The following is a 15,827-nucleotide window of genomic DNA, read 5'->3' on the forward strand; positions in this document are numbered from 1 at the left end:
GTGTGGCCAGATAATTTGTAATTCTTCGTTGTTCCTCTGCTTTGTTAGGATGTTTAGCAGCATCCCTAGTCTCTACCCATTAGATGCCAGGAATACCTCCTCCCCGGATTGTGATAAATAAATGTCTCCAGACATTGCCAATCTCCCTGGAGGGCAAAATCATCCCTGGAATGAGAACCACTGGACTAAATCAAGTATGTCGACCACTTGGCTTCTCCCTTTGGGGGCAAGTCTCCCTCTGATTGGCTGCCGTACCTAACTCCAGAACTTCATGCTCGCTGTTCCCTCCAGACTCTACCTGCAAATGGCAAGGCCCCTACTCGTTGATGTATTAGTTGTTTCATTGCAGCTCTCACTAGCCACCTGTTCGTAACAATCACAGTTACCATCAACTGAGTACCTCCTACATGTCAGATACGGGCTTTATAAACATTACTGTATTTAGATAATGCCTATTATCATCCCCATTTACAGATGAGCATAGAGAGGCTCAGAGAGGTTAGGTGAATTGGCCAAAGGCACACAGTCACTGAACCCAGTTTCAGACCCATGAGTGTTTAAAGTCCATGCTTTTAACAATCACTGGAGTTGTCTGAAGTACAACAGCGCCCTCCCTCCATGACTCATTCTCCACCTCCTGAAAGCAGCCACTTAGCTCTCTCTTATCCGTGAGACATCTCCAGAGGTATCCAGGAGATGCTCTCAGAGTCACTGCCTGGTTATCCCAGCTAACCAGGAACTTCCAAAGTTCCTGTCCCTGTTCCCCAGGCCTCCCAGAGGCAAACAGGAGTGGTCACTCCTAAGAGGGCCCTGGGCCTGTTCCAGATTAAGGGGTTGCCTCCTTCGCCCCCAGGGCAACCCTACAGGGATCTCATTAACACAGATCCTTTGTCTGACTATAATGTTTGGAACAGGAGGGTCTTATTTCCAGCAGCCTACTATTGTTCCTGCAAGCAGTTCTTGAGGGTCTGTGCTCTCCAATTATCTCAGAAATAGCTTTGGGGTGGAGCTGGGGTTCATAGACCTGAAGACATTGGACTACTGCCTGGTGGGTGGTTTGTGGGACCTCGCAGCTTCTTCGATCACTGATGAAACAATTTTGGGTAGTTCAGTTGTGGCCTAGTAAGAGGGACTGTTCCTGAGAAGGGAGGGGATTCTCTTCCTCTCCCCAGGCCTTTATTCCTTTTGAACTGTGGATGTTAAGAAAGTATAGAGAAATCTGTTTAAAGCATTAAGTTATAGTGCCAACTCTAAGGGCACTGCAGTCAGACCTGGGCTTGCATCACTGTTCTGAGAATCAGCAGCTTATGACCTTATAATACCATGTGTCCCCGAAAATAAGACCTAGCCAGACCATCGGCTCTAACGTGTCGTTTGGAGCAAAAATTAATATAAGATCGGGTCTTATTTTAATATAATGTAATATAAGACCAGGTCTTATATTAATTATTGCTCCAACAGATGCATTAGAGCTGATGGTGTGGATAGGTCTTATTTTCGGGGAAACATGGTAGCTACACAAACTCTCTAGGCCTGTCTCCTATCAGTAAAAAAATAGGGATTCCAGTATCCACCTCACTTGATTATTGAGAGGATTAGTGAGATAATGCATGGAAAGAGTTTAGTCCTTGTGAGTACTCTAGAAATACTACCTACTGTAATTGTAAGTCATAGGATCACATCCTGACGATTTACCTCTGAAGTTTAGGGGTTCATTCATTCAACTGTTGATTTATTCACCTGATATGTAGCAGACACTCTACTAGGTGCTGAGGATTCAGCAGGGAACCAGAGACGTGGACCCTGCACTGTGACAACAGTGACAATGAGGCAGCAATTAAGAGTTTGGGTTTAGGAGTTTGATGGAGCTGGGTTCCACTAGCTGTGTGATCTGGGGTATGTTAATTAACCACTCAGCGCTTCCATTTCCTTGTGAGCAAATGGGCGGCATCAACAGTCAACCTCACAAGGTTGTTGTGGGATTTCAATGAGATGGTTCATGGTAAATGCTCAGTATGGTACCTGGCACCGTGAAAGCACTCGATGCATGTGAATTGTTACCATTATCATCACCATTACCATCATTATCACCATCATCACCATCACCTTTAAGGAAATTTACTTAAGACCATGTGTCTGACATTCCAACTTTAATCAGGTTGGCTTTATGAAATGGGTGACTCTGTAAGGTGGACCACTGTCAGGGAGTGGATATACTTTACGCTTGGTTCCTCTATCCAGCCTTTTGGGAGTCTCCACGGGCAGTAGAGGTTCGCCAGCCAAGCTGCTGCCTTGAAGCCCACATGCTGGTATTGTGGTGCCCAGATGGGGTTCACAGCCAAAGCCAGGCCTGGGCACAAGCCTAGGGTCTGGGGTTTCTCAGCTCCAAGGCTCCAAGCATTTACCATGCATCGTTGCATCTAAACCCCACAACAGCCTTATGAGGTCAATTCTGTTGCTACTGCCATATGCTTCCCTGAGTTCTGCTGGCTGGCAAGGAACTTTTCAGGAAGGGAAGTGAACACCCACGTGTTAATTGCCTATAAGTTTCACCTTGTCAGTGAGGCTGCTGTCGCAGGCCGGGTGTGCCAGGAGCAGCTGTACCATGTCAGCATTGCCATGGTGACAGGCCAGCATGAGGGCCGAGGATCCATCATGGTCTTGCAGGTTGACATCTGCCTGGCAGCTCAGCAGCGCTTGAACCATATCTTCCCTGTCGTGACTCACTCCAAGCATCAGCGCCGTCTGGCCTCCCTGCACACAGAGCACAGAGGTGGGTGAGGTTGTCGTCCATGGCGAAGGACTCCTCTCTGGCCTGCCTGTGCTCAGGGATGACTTTTCCAGAAAATGACCGTTGTCCTGAATTTCTTTCTGCCCTTGGTATGGGACACCTGGCAAACTTCTAGTCCTCTTCCAAGACAGTAGTCAAATGCTACCTCTTCTCTAAAGCTCTCTACCAACTCCCAGGCATGGGATTCATAACAGCACTTACCACGTGGTGTCACAATCTATTAATCTCTCTCAGGAACTGAAATTGTTGATGGCAGGAACTAAGTGTTTTTCATTTCTGTATCCCCAGTGCCTAGCACAAAGTATGTGCTGCCACATGTTGGATGAGGGAATAAATGAAGGATTAAATGCTTCAGTACTGTGATTTCTTACTACCTGACTGTCCCAGCCTGACTTCCTTTAGGAAGCCTTGCTCTGCTCTGAATGCCTCTGAGATTTTCAGTTTAATGAGACCCAGAACCCTCTTATCTCAACGAGATCTGTTTGTGTGGTCTTGTGGTCATTTCTAATCCGTATCCATTGACAATTTCTGACATCCCCGTGATTATCAGTGGATACAGCAATGGATTAGATTCAGAAAGCAAGTCTAAGCTCTGGTTCTGCTGTTTCCTAGTGCCTGACCTCGGCCACGTCACTGGTCTTCCCTAAATCTTGGTTTTTCTTTTCTTAAAAATTGCTAGACTAATGATCATACCTCACAGGGCTTTTGTGGGAATCAACTGAGATAAAGGATGTAAATTTAATATTGTACAGTAGTAATTTTTCTGACTACAAATCTACCATTATTTCTCATTGATTTTCCTTTACATACATAGTCCTTTCATGGGACTTGATTATATTTGTCCTCATTATTCTCCTGGGTTCCAGGTGAGTCAGGCTTGTCCCTCTGACTGGCTATTAGGTTTTGTAAGGTTGTGGGAATGAGGCAAGAACTGTGTTTTCTCTTCTGTCAGATCTCCCGTGGCTCTGAGCGCAGTGTCTTACAAGTAAAAAGTGCTAAAGACATGTTTGCTGATGTGTTCACTGATTAAAGCACCGATCTGCAGTCACAGATGGATTGTGCTTTCCTGCCCAGAATGCTGGGGCTTAGAGAAAAGAAAGACGGTTTGCAATCAGAAAAATCCTGGCTCTGCCACTTATTATTTAGGTGAATCTGGACAAGTTAACCTCTTGGTGACTAATACGGGAATTATTAACAATATTACCTGTCTCGCAGGGTTGTTGTGAGATCCAAGTGCTTAGCAAGTATACAGTGTTAGCTATTATTATCATCATGAAGGTTAGAGATAATGTATGACGAATGTTCAGTATGTGGGAATATATATTAGGTATCCTGGTTCTCCATTTCTCTGGAACCCAGACAGGTCTTTCCGGAGAAGACTGTTTGCTTTTTGGTTTGCTTATAATCAGCCCTGAGGAAATGGTTGTTTATGGAACTAACAAGACCATGAGGTTTCTATCCAAACCCCTCTCTCCAAGTGGTGTTAAAGGCAGATGATACATGCAGATGGTCTTTGTGTCTGCTCCTCTGTCTGACTTGGGCCCCTTCCTTCCTCACCTCCCCCCTGGTCCAGTTCAATACAATTTAATTCGATGATCATTTACAGAGTACTGTTATAAGCCAGGTGCTGTGCTGACCCTGGAGGTACAAGGAGAAATAAGTTGCTTAGCCCAGGAGACTCCCAGCCTCCCAACTCACTCCCATTTAACCTGGTACCTGCACCTCTCCTCATACGTAAAGGCCCCAGGGGAAAGTGAAGGGAGAAGCTACAGCTATGAATTCTCATCCTTCCTTTGGTGACCTGGGATGAGTCCCTTGCCCTCCTAGACCATGAGTTTCTCCTCTGTAATAAAAGGGTGTTGATTTTGACCATAGGTGAGCATTCCCTCTTGCAAGAGGGCCAATTTAGAAAAAAAGTTAGCATGTTTATGGGAAACATATTTAAAATGAAAACAGCTGTATTGAGTCATATGGAATAGGAGTTGTAGGTGGGTGAAAATATTTTGAAAATCAGAAAGTGATCTACAGATGTCTGTTTCTTGCCATCAGTAGGATTGCTATTAGATGAAGTGCGCAAAGTGACTTTGCCATCAGGTTAGGCTACTGTCTGCAATCACTTTGCTCATGGGGGGAGTGGAGTTTAATATATTGTTGGGAGACAATTTTCCATGGGTCTCTTGGCTTTCTGCACATCTTGTGAGTAAGGCTCTATCTGTACTTTCGTTCCAGACTCCTTTTAGGGATGTTTGCTCAGTGAACAACCTTAGAAGGTTAGAGGTAGCATCTCCTCCAGAACAGGGCAGACATGCTTACTGACCAGTATAAAAGGTTCAGGTTCCCTAAGATCAGGGTTCCTCTCCAGTAACACAACCCACTCTGTGCACAGGGATCTGGCCCTCTCACACTGCCCTGTGGGAATGGGGAACTGGGATTTGGGGAACTGGTATAAATACCAATGCTGTGGCTGCGCTACTGCTGTGAGTAATACACTGTCCTTTGTCTCTAGCTCAGGAGTCTCATGTCGTCTGCCAGCATCCATGATACTGTAGCATAATAACTTGTTAGCTCTAAGATAGAGGAAAATCTCAGATCCTTCACAGTTCTTGATAGTCTACCATCTATGATCTCTCTAGGGGGAAAAGGAGAGTTGAATGCACTCTGCTTGTTGTTGTATTGGTCAAAGATGGGTAAATGGCCTTTTGAGGAGTCCCCGTTGTTCCATATAGAGCCTTGTCTAACTCAAAGTCTTGCGGGGTTAGGGTCATACCCCTGCTCTGGGTTCTCAGGTAGATGGGCCCAGAAGCTGAACAGACACATCCCAACACCTGACCTACTTTGTAATTCATGATTAGGATGGATTATCTGCAAGGGCTTCTTAGAGCAGTCAAATGGCAAATGCGTTCTCTTAACTGTGGGAACATTTGGTTTGAGAAGTTGAGTCCAGCTGGAATTTGCCCAGTTTCAGACTGGAACAGGATTAAAAGCTCACTGACTTCTGTTGCAGCCTGTCTGGGTCTCAGGAGCTTTTGAAGAAACAAATGGTCAGGCTTTGAACAGACAACACTTGGAGGCCCTAGCCTTCTTGGGTTAAAAACTCTCCATGGAATTTCTCACCCCACTGGCACAATAAAACTGGGAGCGTCCTGCATTTATTAAGGAGGAAGCCAGGTTCACACTTCCTACCTGGGTAGCTTGGATGTTCACATTTCCTTCTCGTAAGAGCTTCCAGACGACAGCCATGTCTTCATCGGTCTCCGCAGAAGCCAAGGGAGTAATCATCACAGCGGTATAGCCAGCTTTGTTCTGATGGTCTACATTGCAGACGCCTGCAAGAGAAGCAATGAGCACTGGACTAGCTCCTAAGGGGTCAGACTCAAGACTGCCTTAGCCCATTCAATGGGACGCTGCCTGATGATTTAAATGAAAGGAGGTCTGACAATTAAGTTCACGAACTCATCCTAGAAAAAGTGCTACATACCTCATTGCTGAATATCACTATGCTCACCTTAGAAGTACTCCCCTTGGGAAGCTATGCACAGACGCCAGCGCCTAGTCCACCCTTCAAAGCAGTTTTGGAACTCTGTCTGGAATGGCCATCAGAGCTGTCATTGTATTACCCTTGATGTCCCGAATGTTATCAAAATGTCTTCCTTTCAATATTTTCTTTATCTTCAGGTAAAGAAAGAAATCATTGGGGGCCAGATCAGGTGAGTAGGGAGGACGTTCCAATACAGTTATTTGTTTACTGGCTAAAAAAATCCCTCACAGACAGTGCCGTGTGAGCTGGTGCATTGTCATGATGCAAGAGCCATGAATTGTTAGAGAAAAGTTCAGGTCGTTTTCGTCTTTTTCTCGCAGCCTCTTTAGCACTTCCAAATAGTAAACTTGGTTAATAGTTTGTCCAGTTGGTACAAATTCATAATGAATAATCCCACTGATATCAAAAAAAGGTTAGCAACATCATTGCAACAAGTTCATGAAATTATTTGTCACACCTCATAGAGCAATCTTTTGCCAGGAGTGGAAATAATGTCTTACGTTTCAGCAGCCTTTAAAACTGTCTAATTTTCTTTACAGGTTTTCTGAGGATACTCAGCAAAAAAGGTCCACAGCAGAGTCAGAGATGGCCAAGAGGGCTAATGACCATGACTTTATCTCCTAAAGCATAGCACAAGACATTATACCCATTTTACAGATGAGGACACTGAAGGTCAGTGAAGCTACATAAACTGCCCAAGTGAAAGTGAAGTGGGACCAGAACTTAGGTCTGTCTGGCTCTAGAGCCCGTCACTCACCTGGCCCCACATCGTCCACAGCTGTGCATTTTAAGTGTCACTCTCTATGTCTGTGTGTAACTCTTAAGCTGATGGCTGTGTTTGTCGGTCCTTTTGAAGGGCCTAGTGATATGCTGTGCAAGGTTCCAGGGGGCATGAAAAACACCACAGGATAAACATAGGAAATCTAGGAACAACCATCTCACTTGAAAAACAGAGCGGGGATGGGGAAGGGGAAACTACGTATTTTTTTAGTTAAAACACTTAAGAATATACAGTTCACAGCAAAATGAAAAAAAAAAAAAGGCATATTTTAAAAATGAAGTGTCCCTAGTTTGGGATCGTAAAAAAAAGCCCAGACTGAGAGGGTGACAGATCATGGTTAGAATGAGCTATTGGATTCAAGGTAGGGGAAAGCCATTGGATCCAGAATTCAGACTTCCCAATGCCCATTTCAACTCTCCCTCTGGCCTCCTAAACAGGGTTACGGATCATGTGCTCCGTGTCCTGGTGGTCAGGAATGGAAAGAACAACTGAGCAGTATGGACATCAAACCCCAGCAACACACTCAGTGGTTGGGTGACCTCAGGCAGGTCTGCTGACTCCTCCGTGTCATGCTTCTCACATGTAAAACAGGAATAGTCATCCAGGGTCACAGGACCAGTATGAGGATTAAATGCGATCTCCGATGCCAGTGCTTAGCAGAGAGCCTGATCTGGGGAGAGCATGTAGGGTTTTATGCCTCTCGGAGGTATCCTCTTAGATATCCCTCCTACAGCTTCCTAACCTCATAAATGACATTCGACTGGGACCCACACACCGTCAATGAGCCCTGCTACCCAGCTGTCCACACCGTCACACCTAGACTACTTGATGTTGTCACATATCCTGCTGAACAGCTCCACTGTAAGCCCTAGGTCTCATCTCACCAGACTAAGGGGCCACTTGACAATCCTCAAAGAGTTCTCTCTTTCTCTTTTTTTTTTCTTTATGTTCTAGCTGTCTTTATTTTTTTAAGACTTAATTTTTTAGAGCAGTTGTAGCTTCACAGCAAAATTGAGAGGAAGGTACAGAGATTTCCTATACACTCCCTGCCCCCGATACACATGCACAGCCTCCCCCACTGTCAACATTTCCCACTACAGTGATACATTCATTGCAATTGATGAACATACAGTGACACATTATTATCACCCAAAGTCCATAGTTTACCTTAAGGTTCATTCTTGGTGCTGTACCTTCTGTGGGTTTGAACAAATATGTAATCACACGTAGCCATCATTATGGCATCACACAGAGTATTTTCACTGCCCTAAAAATCTTCTGTGTTCTGACTATTAATGTCTTTTCATGGCTTAATAGCATGAAGAGCTAAACAATATTTTGTCGGGATGTAACACAGTTTATGTTTCTCTTCATCTTCTGAAGTATACCTTGGTTGCTTCCAAGTTTTGACAATTAGGAAGAAAGTTCTTTGTTTAACAATTAACCACCCTTTATAGTTGCCAAAGCCTGGATCCCACTCGCTTTCCTGAAAAGATCAAGGCCATCTGAACGAGTGGTCTCCACTTCCCTTCTCTCCCCTCCCACATCGTTCTGGACCTTTTCCTTCCTTTTGCTTCCATCCCAGAGGACTACATATCTCAGCATCTTGCCTCAGCTGACCTCATCTGCCTCTGCTGTGGATTCCAGGCTTTTCCAACTCCTCCAAGACCTTGATCCATCAAACATCCTTTCTCCTTTCTATAATATCTCTCTATCTCTGTCTCTCAATTCTTCTTCTCTGCCAACTAACATGTTTAGTCACCTCTAACCCAAACATACAGAACCAATTCTTGTAGCCTCTTCTGCCTCTTTCGGCTACAATGCTGTATCTTTGCCTTGCCTACCCCAAGCATTTCACTCCATTTACCTCTGCAATCTGGTTTTCTCCCAACAACTACCCCCCAAACAGTCATTTCCAAAGTCCACGGTGACCCCTTCCCAAATCTGTCCAGCCCAGGTATCATCCTTCAGGGACACTACGGACAATCTTCTTTCTTCCTGATAGTTTCTTCTTCATTGGCCTCCCTATTGGCCACTTTCCCGTTGTTTCTCCTGCTTCTCACATAACTCCATCTGGGTCTCCTGCACTGGCTTGTGCGCTCTCTCTCTCAATGTAGTCAGTCTACAGGGCTCTGCTCCCCAGCCCCTTCCCTTCTCCATCTATAGTCCTTCCCTAAAGGAATACACTGGCTATGCTCTAGCTGGCCTCACCCAAAACTGCATTGCCCATTAATTTTGGATCTCGAATTCTCAATTGCTTTCTGGGCATTTCTACCTGGATGACCGACTGGGAACTCAAAATCTGCCCCAAATTAAATGATCCATTTTGCTTTCCCCACACTTGTTCTACGTTTGCAGCATCACCATCTTCTCAGCCATCCAAGCATGATACATCAGAGAGCTTACACACCCCATAACCCTCACAGCCAGTTAGTCACTAACACCCCAAAGGCTCTTTTGTTCTTCTATTCCTACTATCCTCATTTATTGCAAGCCTTCACTACTTCTCTGTGGACCCCGCAATGGCCTCCTGTCTGGCCTGCCACCCCCTATCCCTACTCCCTCCACTAACCTCTCACTACTGCCAAGTTAATTTTCATAGAGAACTCCCCGGGTTGGTGCTCCCCTACTCAAAACCTGTACTGATCTGCCGGTGCCTTTCAAACAGGATTCACACTATTCAGCCTGGTACTGAATAGGTACCAGGTCCTCTATGCTGTGGCTCCAACGTACCTCCCCAAACTTAATTCACATCCCATTCAAACTGAAAGGTTTCTGATCTCCAGGTTTTCCTTTCTCAAACTCCACAGTGTTCTCCTTGCCTGGGACATTTCTCTGGCTGCTGGAACTCTATCTGCTTCAGTGCACCTTTTCTGCTCCCCGAATAGGACATCACTTCATTTCTTCTGAGACCCAAAGTCACAGTCTGTATCTCTCTCTTGTAAGCCATCATCCTCCATCCCCTGGTTCTCAGGCTCTAAGCTCCTGGGAAGTAGAGGGCTCATACCTGGCTAACTCCTCCATCCTGGTAGTAGCCCGTGTGACCCTCATACATGGTCCACACATATCTGATGAAGGATGAATAAATCAAATTGAGTCAAATTGGTCAAATGCAGACATATCCTTTGTAAAAAGTACTTATGAAGATGGTAGAATGTGACTTTTTTTAGAGGTAGTGTGGTGGATGTGTCTCTGGGGTTCGACAGACTGAACACAAAGTCTGACTCTACCATTTACCAGCACGGTGACCTGAGCTAGCTTTATAACTCTCTGAGCCTCCATTTCCTCAACTGCAACATGAGAATAATACCCACATCACAAGAGTGTGGTGAAGAATAAATGATATAATAAAGGCAAATGATCTAGTCCAGTTTCTAGAATACAGACAGAACTCAGAACAGTGAAGAATCCCTTGCTGGAAAGACGTGATACAAGAAGCGATACACAGACTGCACAGATACAACCATTTCTGACCTGTCTCCAGCAGCAGCTTTACGATGGAGAAGTTGGAGTGGGACACGCTGTAGTGAAGGGCTGTGTTTCCGTTTCCATCAGCCAAGTTGACAAGCAGCTTTAGGAAGTGTGGGGAGTGGTGCTGGAGGTAGGTGGCCACCACAGCAGGACTAGATGACTTCCGGCTGGAGACACGGAACCACTCTTGACTGATGGTGTTCAAGCTTTGCTTCTGAAATACCAAAAAATTCCAATTCCAGAAGGTTATCTGGCCTGGGGTGCTAGTTTTCAGCTTGAGTGTTAGTTTCCACTAGGAAAAGTTAGCTTTGGATGCTTCCACTTCTATCTCTCTAGCTCCTTCCAACTCTCCATGTGATTTACTCCTGGAGAGCTCAGAGATAGTGTGGCTGAGGATTCAGCAACATACTTGGAACATGTGCTATGCTCCCCCACCCCCATGTGAGGTAGAAAGGAGGATTGTGAGGGCCACCTGGTAACCAGTAACAAAGCATTTCACTAGGTGACAGACAGTTTGAGTGTATTATAAGTTTAGGTCACATCCCCTGTGTATGCACAGGATAACCAAGATCTTCAAGACCCCCTCTTTCATGAGCATACAGCTAGCCTATATGGACCTTAGCCCAGACTCTACTAGAATCTCTGCATGTTTTGTCTGTTTTTCTTTGTTTTGTTTTGTTTTTTATTTTTTGGGGGAATATTGGGGAACAGTGTGCATTTCCAGGTCCCATCAGCTCCAAGTTGTTTTCCTTCAACCTAGTTGTGGAGGGCACAGCTCAGCTTCAAATCCAGTCACTGTTTTCAAACTTTAGTTGCAGGGGGAGCAGCCCACCAACCCATGTGGGAATTGAACCAGCAACCTTGTTGTTAAGAGCTCGTGCTCTAACCTACTGAGCCATCCTGCCTCCCCTCTGGAAGCTCAGCGGCAGCTTGTCTTCAATCTAGTTGTGGAGGGAGCAGCTCACTGGCCCATGTGGGAATCGAACCAGCAACCCTGTTGTTCAGAGCTCATGCTCTAACCAACTGAGCCAACCGGCCGCCCAGCATGTTTTTAATAGACATAAATCACATTTTATTAATGGGAAAAATGCATGCTGAAAACTAAGACAAAGGACATGCCCAATTTACGCTTGAAACAAAATCCAAACAGCTGTGCTTGAATTATTTTTGGCTTTTAAGCTTTGCTAGGACCTTCAGAGAAAATGGCTGAACAACCCTTAGCAGGACTCCACTATTTGTAGTATTCTGCTCTTTGGAATCATGATTAAGGCGAGTTCCAGAGTGAATGACATGAACTTTGTGTGTGACATGACCTGAGTGTTTAAAATGGAACGTTTAGATTATTTACCTAAAGGGCAGGAACAGCTATGGTGATGTGAGTATCAGAAATGATTTCCTACTCATTCTGGAAAGGGCAGTGGATTTGGAGTCACTAAAGTAATGTGGCCAGTCTTAAGTCCTGGCTCAGCTGTGTGACCTTGGAAGGCATATAACTCTATTGAACTTTACTTGTCTACAAAATGGGAGTGAAAATGGCGCAGACTCCCTAAGCTTCCATGGCTCTACAGAGTTCAGTCTTTGAAAAACACACGCTGTCTCTAAGGTAGGGAGGCCCGGGTCTCGTGCTTTGATCCTAACATGGTTATGGTGTCAGGTTTGCATATCCTCTAATCACTTTTCTAGGCAGAAACAGTGGAATCTTTTGTGGCTGAAACACTTTTTATATACTATCTCCTATACCCATGGAATTTTCAGGAGAACCTAAAGAAAGATCTTTTTTTTTTTTTAAGATTTTTTAATTGGGGAAGGGGAACAGGACTTTATTGGGGAACAGTGTGTACTTCCAGGACTTTTTTTTCCAAGTCAAGTTGTTGTCCTTTCAGTCTTAGTTGTGGAGGGCGCAGCTCAGCTCCAGGTCCAGTTGCCGTTGCTAGTTGCAGGGGGCGCAGCCCACCATCCCTTGTGGGAGTCGAACCGGCAACCTTGTGGTTGAGAGCCCGTGCTCCAACCAACAACTGAGCCATCTGGGATGCAGCTCAGCTCAAGGTGCCGTGTTCAATCTTAGTTGCAGGGGGCAGAGCCCACCATCCCTTGCGGGACTCGAGGAGTTGAACCAGCAACCTTGTAGTTGAGAGCCCACTGGCCCATGTGGGAATCTAACCAGCAGCCTTCAGAGTTAGGAGCATGGAGCTCCAACCGCCTGAGCCACCGGGCCAGCCCAAGAGATCTTAATATTAAGGAACATGGTAGATTTTAAATGAAAAGCCAAGAAATAACTTAGTTCTGCAATTCATTCAAGAATAAATAACACGAGTTTCAATCAACGTCCACATTACATATTGGTTCTTTAACAATCTGGGAGGGAACAGTTATGTGCCAGGTAAGCTAAGATAAAGTAGTAAAAATGCGTTGGGCTGAATCGATCATTTTTACTCCTACGCCTCTTCTGCAAAGGAGAACAAAATGCGCTTTGAAAATGCTTACAAGTTGTTACATGTTGGGTCTTATCAGCTGCTCTCATAACTTGGGAGAATGTGTCAGTGCCAATATCTCTTGATTAAAAGTAGAAGCCAATCCTTACATGTTTAAATCTCCATGGGCCATGAAGGTATTAAGGAGGAAACAGATGTAGTTTCTTGTTCTTGGTCTCTTGACCCATAGGGACACTTCAAGAAAAAGAGTGAAGACTACAAAACTAAATGCCAGGGCTTGAGGTTAATGGACACATCCTGCCCAACACCCTCATTTTATTAATGGGGGAACTGAGGCCTTGAATGTGGCACTTACTTGTCCAATATCTCACAGATAGCACTCCTGGGACTAGAGCACATGGTTCCAATTCTGCATGCTCTTTTCCACTCTACTCACAGTTTTCTCAAATTGCAAGGCAATTTTGAGCCTAAGCCACAAATATAATAGTTTTATAACAGACATCCAGGGTGCAATGCCTAAGAACCCTTGGTAGAAGCCTCTGAGCACAAGGCCTGCTTTCTTGTGAGTATCCATCAGTTCCACTTTCTCAGCATAATCCATCACCTTAGGTAGCAAGCGGAGCTTGGGCAAATGAGAGCACACCCAGAGGAAAGGGACTCATGTGTGCACTCACACTGCTGCCTCGGGCAAGGCACCAAAGTCCCCCAGTTGGAACTAACAGCTTAAACAGTACGGAAATATCTACATGACAATGAAAAATGAGAGTACCAAGAGCTGGTCGGTGGTGGTCCCAGTTTCTGGCAGATGTTGGCTCAATGCCCGGCATGCATTAAGAAATTCTTCTGAGGGTTTATATCTAAAGAAAAAGTTGTATATATACATATCAGTCTCCACATTGATTAAAAAAAAAAAAAAGAAAGGTTATCTTCTACTTTGACTTTCATTCTCAGCAGCTTAAACAACCAAACTGAGCAACTCCCCAGGAAAAGGGGCATTCCTAGGAAATATGGGGTGAATACAGTGTCCTAACGATGCAGCTTGGCTTCTGAACTCTTCTGAAGAGTGAGTCAAGCACTGCCCTTTTTATCCCACTGTTTTCAGGGGGTGGGAGCAATCACCAAAGCATTCTGGGGGCCCCAGGCCCAACTGCAATTCCTGACATGCTGGGCAATGGAGGGTGGTCTTTCTGACTTGGGACCAAATATTTTCTGCCTGAGTGACTTGAAAAATTCAAAGAACCCAATCCATACCAGCAAATTTCTTCAGGTTATTCCTCCAGGAAGGGCACCATAAGGGCTAATAGAGTCAATAAAATGAAAATCAATTAAGCTGGGTGATCTCAATGATAAATACTCCTCCAGTGTTAGTATAAGGGCAGAGTCAGCATCGAGAGGCCCACATTGGGACTTAATGAGATTGGTCACCAACGGGACGCTCCATTCACTCATCACATCCTTACAGTGCTGCCATGTTGGAGCACCCCTTGTGGACCTGCTTGACAATCAGCTATGGTTCACCACCCGTCACTCCTTCAGCAACCAGGCTGGGGATGACGATAATAGTACTATACTTATTTCTACCATTTTTTGAGAGCCTACTATGTGGAAAGCACTATATTCGGCATTTTATGTACTTTTTCTCCTTCAGTCCTCAGATCCAATCGATCAGGTTGCTATTATGTACATTTTACAGATGAAGAAACTGAGGTGGCCACAGCTTAAGCACCTTGTCTAAAACAGCACCATGAAGACATAAGATTTGAATCCAGGTGGCCCCAACTCCAAAGTACTCTTTTCCTCATGCCACACAACCTCCATCACTTTAAAAGACAGGATTACATCAGCACAGCCAATGGGAGCATGAGAAAAGTGTGTGGGAAAGAATCAGAAAAGACCTGGTTGGAATCCCTGCTCTGCTAGCTGTGTCATTTAACTTCTCTAAGCCTCTGTTCCCACATTTGTAAAGTGGGGATTATAATCAAGTTTCCCTTGTAGGATTGTTAAAAGGATTACGGAAGATAATACAAGTAAAGCCCTTCACAGTCTCAGTGCTATGTTGATGTTAGCTCTGTAAGTAGAGCTCAGTCTATGATAGTGTATCCCCATGAAGGCAGGAGTTATATCTGTTTAGTTCAATCAGTGCACAGTACCTGGCATAGATAGAAACTCAATAAATATTGGTGAATGGATGAACAAATGATCGAAAAAAGGGAGAATAAAATAACCCTTTCTTAGAGGATCAAGTACCCCCGTCTGTACCCCTCTGACTTACCTCTCAGCCTTGGGAAAGGGGAGTTCTTCCCCAGGCCCACTTTCCTGGCCTGTGTTGTGGGTGACCTCGGAGAGGCCCTGGCCCACCTTGCCGCTGGGGTGGGCATCCTTGCCCGGCCTATGTTCTGGGCCATCACATTTCTTTTCAGCCTCGCTGTCAGACAAGTCTTCTGGGGAGCTGTCCTCACCGCTGGTCTCCTCACTTGAGGTGGTCTCGTAGCTGGGGAAAAAGACAGAGGTCACTTGTTCTGTGCTTCCTGCCCAATGTCCGTATCAACACGAATGAGAACTAGGTGGGCCTTAGATAACACTTCCCAGCTTGCTAACAACATCCTCCATTCTTTACCTGCAGACCTGGGTGAGGAGATTCCCGGGAGCCTTGGCATCAGGAAAGCACTGGTTAAGAGCTCTGACTCAATGCCAAAGGCCATTTGGGGAGAAAAGATAATTAACTAAACTCTTTGCAGCAAACACACAAACAGCCCAGACCCTAATTGGCCAATCATTCGGACGATCCAGACAAGCAATACCAGGGTCTCCCAC

At 45.2% G+C, this 15,827-nt stretch overlaps 1 protein-coding gene across 7 annotated transcripts in view; it reads right to left on the minus strand.

Moving 5' to 3' along the window:
* The window catches only part of KANK4 (KN motif and ankyrin repeat domains 4), a 68,289-nt gene that overhangs the window by 4,847 nt on the left and 47,615 nt on the right, over positions 1–15,827 (minus strand). For 6 of the 7 annotated variants that reach the window (XM_019731250.2, XM_019731234.2, XM_019731243.2 and 3 more), the window contains 5 exons: positions 15,286–15,504; positions 13,783–13,870; positions 10,585–10,795; positions 5,975–6,117; positions 2,554–2,754 (listed from right to left, as the gene is read on the minus strand). In XM_019731250.2, coding sequence (XP_019586809.2) covers positions 2,554–2,754; positions 5,975–6,117; positions 10,585–10,795; positions 13,783–13,870; positions 15,286–15,504 — 862 coding nt within the window. The other variant, XM_074334822.1, reaches the window with a different exon arrangement.

This window comes from Rhinolophus sinicus, linkage group LG06 (genome assembly GCF_036562045.2).
Source record: "Rhinolophus sinicus isolate RSC01 linkage group LG06, ASM3656204v1, whole genome shotgun sequence".
Classification (NCBI taxonomy): domain Eukaryota; kingdom Metazoa; phylum Chordata; class Mammalia; order Chiroptera; family Rhinolophidae; genus Rhinolophus; species Rhinolophus sinicus.